The sequence below is a fragment of the Dipodomys spectabilis genome, unplaced genomic scaffold (genome assembly GCF_019054845.1).
Source record: "Dipodomys spectabilis isolate Male_0828 unplaced genomic scaffold, ASM1905484v1 ptg000127l, whole genome shotgun sequence".
Taxonomy (NCBI): Eukaryota; Metazoa; Chordata; class Mammalia; order Rodentia; family Heteromyidae; genus Dipodomys; species Dipodomys spectabilis.
In genome coordinates, this window is record NW_024870804.1 from 4,486,495 (window position 1) to 4,495,000 (window position 8,506).

At 46.7% G+C, this 8,506-nt stretch overlaps 1 protein-coding gene across 1 annotated transcript in view; it reads left to right on the forward strand.

Moving 5' to 3' along the window:
* Positions 1 to 8,506, forward strand: part of Lcmt1 (leucine carboxyl methyltransferase 1) — a 31,037-nt gene that overhangs the window by 17,960 nt on the left and 4,571 nt on the right. Inside the window, exons 6-9 of the mRNA XM_042689788.1 lie at positions 1,100 to 1,202; positions 3,233 to 3,353; positions 5,620 to 5,721; positions 8,115 to 8,206. Coding sequence (XP_042545722.1) covers positions 1,100 to 1,202; positions 3,233 to 3,353; positions 5,620 to 5,721; positions 8,115 to 8,206 — 418 coding nt within the window. The remainder of the gene's footprint in view (positions 1 to 1,099; positions 1,203 to 3,232; positions 3,354 to 5,619; positions 5,722 to 8,114; positions 8,207 to 8,506) is intronic.

Below are 8,506 nucleotides of genomic sequence, written 5' to 3' on the forward strand. Positions count from 1 at the left end.
AGAAGGGCAAATTAATCTTTTGTATGGTCCAGGAGGCCACCTGAGGCAGCTTATTACTGTTGAGTAAAGTGTCCTGGGAAAATCTATGGTCCGAAAAGAACACTTTGTAATCTTTAAGACTACTTGTCATTGAAGATGCAAGGAACAGGAGTGATGGGATTCAGTCCTGGTCAGTGGTCTTTTTTTTTTTTTTGTGCCAGTACAGGGGCTTGAACTCAGGGCCTCAGTGCTGTCCTGAGCTTTTTTGCTCAAGACTGGTACTTGAGATTTTTGCTTGTTAATTGTTAATTGGACTTTCCTGTCCAGTCTGGCTTCTATCCTCAATCCTCAGGTCTCAGCCTCCTAGGTAGCCAGGATTACAGGCATAAGCCACTGGTGCCTGGACATTACCTGACTTGTTTTTTTTTTTTTTTTAACAGTGATCATGTTTTTTTTTTGTGTGTGTGTGTGTGTGTGGTGGTGTTTTTAATAGTAATTATGGAACATGGATGTTTTACTGAATTTCGTATTGCAATAAACACTGAAAAACAATTACACCAATACAATAAAAAATAATTGTACCCACAGAACACTTACAAATGCATACTTTTTCCTCCAAAGAAATTTGTTTTCACAGACTTTTAAGTAACAAATGATTTACATAGTCTTCAGATTCCAAAATATGTACAAAACTTTTGACTACAGAAACCGATGTTTTGTGTTGTCTTTAAATATATATATATATATATATATATATATATTTTTTTTTTTTTTTTTTTTTTTTTTTTTTTGGATGCTGGTATGGGAGCTTGAAGTAGGCTGGGGCACTGTCCCTGAGCTTTTGTGCTCAAGGCTAGCTCTTTACCACTTGAGCCACAGCTCTACTTCTGAAGGATTTTTGGTGCTTAATTGGAAATAGAGTCTCATGGGCTTTCCTTCTGGGCTGGCTTTGTAGTACAATCCTGAGATCCCAGCCTCCTAGTTGCTAGGATTATAGGCATGAGCCACTGGTGCCTGGCTAAGACCATTGCTTTAATTTGAGAAAGCCACCTGCCTTCACACTGTGGTCTTTTTCCTGAAAGATTTCTGCTAAAATGATCGTCTTTTCTTGCACTTGCAGATGGGCACATGCTGGATTCAAAGAGATATGCCATTATTGGAGCCGATCTCCGGGACCTATCAGAGCTAGAAGAGAAACTAAAGAAATGTAACATGAATACACAGTGAGATCTTTTTTTTAAACCTCTTATGCATCTGTGAGTTGCTGCTAGCAGTGAGATGTGACTGGCCAGAGCCTCAGCCTCATACCAACTCCCTCATTTAGTATAAAAGTTTCTCATGTCTTGGCTCCTCAGAGTGATTTTCTGACATTTGTAGACCTTGTTGTTTCTTAAGCCTGCTGCCATATCAGAATCATCTGTATTATTATTATTATTTTATTGTTATTATTTTATACTGGTCCTGGGGCTTGAACTCAGAGTCAGAGCACTGTCCCTTAGTTTTTTTCTCTCAAGGCTAGCACTCTATCACTTGGGACACAGCTCCACATCTGGCTTTTTGGTGGTTTATTGGTGATAAGAGTCTCAAGGACTTTCAGCCTGAATACCTAGGATTACAGGGCCTGGCTACCTATTGGTTTTAAAAAATACTGATTGGTGCCCAATATGAGCAAAGTTTGAAAGAAGATAATCATATGGACAGAAACATAATTACAACATATAAGGAAAGAATTAGCATCTTAGAAGGTGTGAAAAAACATGTCTGTAATCTGTTCATCAATGTGATGGTGATCTTTGTGCTCTTTACCTGTTCACCTTAGAATCATCCTCTGGGTTACCCTTGCTAGGACTTGCAGGCCAGTCCACCGGTCCCATGTTAGAACTGGCTCTAATCGATCCAGTGCCATCGCTCCAGCTTTATTTTCTGAGTCTTTGTCTCAGTGAGTGCTCAGAAGCAGGGTCATTGCTATGGTTTGGATCCATGCTATGGCCCATGTGTTAAAGGTTGGTCTTCTGTTTGTGGTGCTATTGGGACATGGTGGAGCCTTTAAGAGGTGGAGCCTAGCGGGAGGTCTTCAGGTCATTGAGGGTGGGTCTTTGAAGCTCTTTCCTCTGGGTTTCACATCTAGTGTCCCTCCTCTGCCATTCATTTCCTAAACTTATGTGCTGTCAGGCCAGAGGCCCAGAAGCAACAGGGCTAACCAATTGTGCTTTTCCTACTTCTCAGTTTGTCATTGGGTTTGTGTCTAGCATATCTGTTTCTTGCAGTCTGTGCTGGGGATGGAACCCAGGGCCTGGCAGATGCTAGGCAAGTGTTCTACACCAAGCCACCCCCACCCTCCACCCCCTACTGTTTATGGTGAAAGCTTATATAGGAAGAATTGGGTCCTGTTAAATAAACACCCATATTTCCTCTGAACCAATCACCACTGAACACTCCCAAATACCATGGTTTGAAACAACTCATAATACAGTTGCTCCAGATTCCGTGACTTAGCATTTGGCATGGGGTTAGGCTGGGTGGTTCTTCTTCTTCTGGGGGCCAGGAATATCGGGTATGCCGTTGGGGGAGGGAGTCATGGCTGTGGACAGTGGACAGGGAGCTGAGGATATGCAGCTGGGATTCCTCATTCTCTTCCTCTGCCAGGCTGCCTGACTTCATTCACTTAGGGTTTCAGGTTTCTTTTTTTTTTTTTTTGGGTCCAGTCATGGGCCTGAACTCTGGGCCTGGGCGCTGTCCCTCAGCTCTTCAGCTCAAGGCTAGCGCTCTACCACTTGAGCCACAGTGCCACTTCCAGCTTTTTTCTTTTTGCTTATGTGGTGCTGGGGAATCGAACCCAGGGCCTCAGGCATGCAAGGCAAGCGCTCTACCACTGAGCCACCTTCCCAGCCCCCAGGGTTTCAGGTTTCTGAGGGCAGCAAGAGAACAAGGGCCAGTGCGTGAGTGATTTCTGAACTCCCACTTATCTCACATTTATTTGCTCCTGCCCTATTGGCCAGGCACAGCGGGGGGCGGGACCTCATCGTCATGAGTGTGCTGGCACATTGCTCACCTCTTCTCAGTTCTGAACGTAGGGCTGCAAGGGCTTTGCCCTTGGATCACACGTGTGGGTTGGTGCTGTGCTGGCTGAGTCTTTCTGGGTTTTCCTGCAGTACAACCTACCAAAAAATAAACGCAACCTGTGTGTAAGTAGAGGGTCCTGACTTGGCGAAAACACATATTTATACTCCTTTTGTTTGTCTGTTTTCTTAAGATTGCCAACACTCCTGATAACTGAATGTGTGCTGGTTTACATGACCCCTGAGCAGTCAGCAAACCTCATCAAGTGGGCAGCTAATACTTTTGAGACGGCCATGTTCATAAACTATGAACAGGTAAGAGGAACACAGGAGAGATAGAGTCTGTCCAGGGGTCCCAGGTGGCTCTCTCTCTTTATTATTGTCGGTTGTAGGGCTTGAACTCAGAGCTTGGGGACTATCCCTGAGCTCTTTTTGCTCAAGGCTAGTGCTCTACCACTTTGAGCCCCAGCTCCATTTCTGGTTTTCTGGTGGTTAATTGGAGATAAGAGTCTCATGAACTTTCCTGCCTGGGCTGGCTTTGAACTGTGATCCTTAGATCTCAGCTTCCTAAGTAGCTAGGATTACAAGCATGAGCCTCTAGCACCTGGCCCCTATTTATTTTATTATTATTATTTTTCCTGGTCCTGAGGATTGAATTCAGGGCCTGGACACTGTCCCTGAGCTTCTCTGTGTTCAAGGCTAGCACTCTACCACTTGAGCCACAGGACCGCTTCTGGCTTTTTCTGTGTATGTGGTACTTAGGAATCAAACCCAGGGCTTCATGCATACTAGGCAAGCACTCTATCACTAAGCCACATTCCCAGCCCCTGATTTTATTTTTGAAAATTTTCTTTTATTTCAGTACAGGTAAGAGCAATAAAGAGACTTGGCCCATGCCATGTCATTATAAATAGATTTACAGGCACACACTGGGATCTTTTCCTGTCCAGCTTCAGTCCAGGCCTAGGCTCCTGGCTTTTTTCTCTCTCTCCCCTTTCTTTCTCCTCTCTCCTGTCTCCTCTCATTCTTCTCTCTCATTCTCTCTCTCTCTCTCTCTCTCTCTCTCTCTCTCTCTCACTGTCTTTCTTTTTCGCTGGTTCTGGGGCTTGAACTCTGAGCCTGGGTGCTGTTCCTGGACTTTTGTGTCCAAGCCTAGTGCTTGAGCCATAGCTCTCTTTCTGATTTTTTGTGGGATTTTTTTTTTTTTTTTTTTTTTTTTGTCGGTTATGGGGCTTGAACTCTGAGCCTGGCCACTGTCTCCCAGCTCTTCAGCTCAAGGCTAGCACTCTACTACTTGAGCCACAGTGCCACTTCGGGCCTTTTTCTGTTTGTGGTGCTGAGGAATTGAACCCAGGGCCTCATGCATGGGAGGCAAGCGCTCTACCACTGAGCCACATTCCCAGCCCTTTTTGTGGTTAATTGGAGATAAGAGTCTCACAGCCTTTTTATGCCCAGGCTTCAAACTGTGATCCTCAGATCTCAGCCTGAGTAGCTAGGATTATAGATTTGAGCCACTGGCGCCCAGCTTTCCTTCTTTTTATGGGAGCCTTGCTCTGACTGTCATCCTTCATCCTGGGAAAACAATGCCAGCAGTGCTGGCCTCTGCCTTCTCTTGAGATGTGAATGCATCCTGACCCATCCATGCATTCGGCATGGAGCCCTGGGGAATAGGAACCGTCTCCCACACAGTTCCAGCATGCTCTACAAACAAGCATGTGTCCGGCCTTGTACGTGAGTGCCGGGCCTTCACTTCAGAACTGTCCTGGGAGCTAGCCAGTGTGCAGCGTGCAGACCACAGCTGCGCCTCACCTGTTCTGCCTCCCACCCCACCCCCCACTGGTCCAGGAGTAACTGAACTTATCAGTAGTTTTCTAGCCAGCGCAGATTGATCAGAAACCTCACATCATGTGTTCCCACACCCCTTACTGCCTTCTGTTCTTTCTCAATAGTTTAGAATGAGAATGCTTATTAGATTTTTGTCTACTCTGTGCTGGGCACTGTTCTATGAGGTTTTTTGTTTTGGGTTTTTTTTTTGTTGTTTGTTGTTTTGGTTTGGTTTTGTGGTAGTGTTGGCGTTTGAACTCAGGGCCTGGGTGCTGTCCCTGAGCTTTTTCACTCAAGGCTAGTACTCTATCACTTAAGCCACAGCTCCACTTCTGGCTTTTTGCTGTTAAATTGGAAATAAGAATCTCCTGGATACTGGGTGCCAGTGGCTCACACCTGTAATCCTAGCTACTCAGGAGGTTGAGATCTAAGGATCACGGTTCAAAGCCAGCCCGAGCAGGAAAGTCTGTAAGACTCTTATCTGCAATAAACCACCAGAAAACCAGAAGTGAGACTCTGGCTCAAGTGGTATAGTGCTAACCTTGATCTGAGCAGCACCCAGGCTCAGAGCTCAAGCCCCACAAGTGACCAAAAAAAAAAATAGTAATTCTCACAGACTTTCCTGTTCAGGCTCACGCCATACCGTGATCCTCAGACCTCAGCTTCCTCAGTAGCAAGGGTTCAGGTGCTGGTGTAGTCTGTGTATTTAAGAAACAGACACGCCCAGGGATGTCTGACGTGGCTTCTCCTTCCCCAGGTGAACATGGATGATCGGTTTGGGCAGATCATGATTGAAAACCTCCGGAGACGGCAATGCGACCTGGCAGGAGTGGAAACCTGCAAGTCATTAGAGTCTCAGGTCAGAGAGTGGGGATCGGGACGTCCACGTGTACCGTGGCCAGCTCGGAACGGGCTTGCTCCCTGGCAGGTGATGTGATATGAGAGGCCCTGCAGCCCTGCCAGCCCCAGCAGCTGGGGCTCCCCAGGCTAAGAAAGCCGAAGTCCAGTCACACCTCTTCCTCCAAGGAAAAACACATCTACATTACCTGCACCCCATCATACAAATCTATTATTATTATTATTACCATTATTATTTTGTATCAGTTCTGAGGGTCTGAATGCTGTTCTTGAGCTTTTATGTTTTGCTCAAGACTAGCACTCTACCACTAGAGCCACAGCTCCACTTCTGGCTTTTTTGCTGGTTAGTTGAAGATCACAGTCCTAGGGATTTTCCTGCCCAGGCTGGCTTCGAACTGTGATCCTCAGATCCCAGCCTCCAATTTTAGCCAAGATTACGGGCATCAGCCACCAGTGCCTGGCTACAAATCTATTTTTTAATTTCTTTTGCGGGGAAGGGTCTTCTCTTTTTGGTGCTGGGGACTGAACCCAGGATGTTGTACTTGCTATATTCTAGCCCTGCAAATCTAATTGTTAATATGCAATTCCAGTGCTAGGGCTTGAACTTAGGACCTGGGCCCCGTCCCTTAGGTTTTTCACTCAAGGCTGGTGCTCGACCCCTTGAGTCATACCTCTACTTCTGGCTGTTTGTTGATTAATTGAAGATATAAGTCTCATGGACTTTCCTGCCAGGGTTGGCTTCAAACGTTGGTCCTCAGATCTCCATCTTCTGAATAGCTAGGATTATAGGTGTGAGCCACCTAGGCCAGGTAGGAAGTCTTTTTTTTTTTTTGTCATGCAAAGTTTTAAACATAAAGGTTTAAGAATTAGGTGCAGTCTGAGGCTGGGAAGGTGGCTCAGTGGTAGAGTGCTTGTCTCCCATGCATGAGGCCCTGGGTTCGATTCCTCAGCATGACACAAACAGAAAAGGCTGGAAGTGGCACCGTGGTTCAAGTGGTAGAGCACTAGCCTTGAGCTGAAGAGCTCAGGGACAGTGCCCAGGCCTAGAGTCGGAGCCCTACAACTGACCTTCCCCACCCAAAAAGAAAAGAATTAGGTGCAGTCAAGACCCATACATATCCCACCAGCCAGCTTGAGTAATTGCTAACATTCTGTCAATATTGTTTCAGGTGGCCTCTGAGACTATTTCAGGCAAATCCCAGACTGTACCTGTGTACTCAGGCTGTAACTGTGGCTCCTGTAAGGACTTTCTCCCTCTAGGATGACCACATTCTTGTTTTTTTACACTAGCAAAAGTCACAGTAATGCCATTGCTTCCCAAACCCCACAGCTTTCCTTGGTTCTCTCTCTCTCTGTCTGTCTGTCTCTTTTTACCAGTTCTGGGACTTGAACTCAGGGCCTGGGCACTGTCCCTGAGCTTCTTTTGCTCAAAACTAGCACTCTACCACTTCCGGCTTTTTCTGTTTATGTAGTACTGAGAATTCGAACCCAGGGCTTCATGCTTTCTAGGCAAACACTCTACCACTGAGCCACATTCCCAGCCCTTCCCTTGGTTCTTTAAAAGCACTGCTCATAAGCTGGGTACTGTGGCTCACACCTAGAATCCTAGCTACACAGGAAGCTGAGATCTGAAGATTGCAATTCCAAGCCACTCCAGGCAGAAAAGTCTATGAGGCTTTTATCACCAGTTAACAAGCAAAAAGCCAGAGGTGGAGGTGTTGGCTCAAGGGGTAGAGTGCCAGGCTTGAGTGAAAACACTAAGCAAGGAAGCAAGGTCCTGAGTGCAGGTCTTAGTTCTGGCACATACTAAAATCCCAACACTTTAGGAATGAAGTGCTGGAGTGAGCATCCATCATGAGCCAGTTATTGATATGTCACTGATATCTCTTTAAATCTGCACTAAAAAAAAAAAAATCTGGGCCCCAGTGGCTGATACCTGTAATCCTAGCTACTCAGGAGGCAGAGATCTGAGGATTGTGGTTCAAAGCCAGCCCAGGCAGAAAAGACCATGAAACTCTATCTCCAATAAACCACCAGAAAACCAGAAGTAGCACCGTGGCTCAAGTGGTAGAGCACTAGCTTTGAGCAAAAGGAGCCCAGAGACAGCGCCCAGACCCAGAGTTCAAGCCCCAGGCCTGGCAAACAAACAAACAAACAAAAACTGTGGCTCATGGAAAAGTCTCCTCCGTTGTTTTTCCCTAAATACACTTTAGTGAGTTTTCCCCTCACAGTAACAATGGGTGTTCAGTGCAGAAATCTGGCGAATGGGAAGAAGGAAGACCAGAGGCGCAGAATGGGCTTTGGAAGGAGGGGAACATCCCGGTGGGCAGTAGGGTCTCAGCTCTTGCTATTCAGGGCCTGTGCAGCTGTGTGTTTCTCTTCACCGCCTTTCAGAAAGAGCGCCTCCTGCTGAACGGGTGGGAGACGGCCTCAGCCCTGAACATGATGGAGTTGTACAGCAGGCTGCCGCGTGCCGAGGTGAACAGGTACGGCCAGTGTGACAAACGGGCTCAGGCTTGAGTCCAGGTCCTCCAGTGTGAAGCACAGCTTTCTGTGTATGTACCAGGGCTTGAACTCGGGACCTGGGCTCTGTCCCTGAACCTTTCCCCTCAGTGCTGGTGCTCCCCACTTGAGCCGCACCTCCACTCCCAGCTTTCTTGGGAGGTTATTTGGAGGTGAAGAGTCTCACAGATGAAGCGGGGCACAGGTGGCTCACACCTTTTTATCCAAGCTACCCAGGAGGCCGAGATTTGAGGATTGAAGTTCAAAGCTAGCCCAGGTGGGAA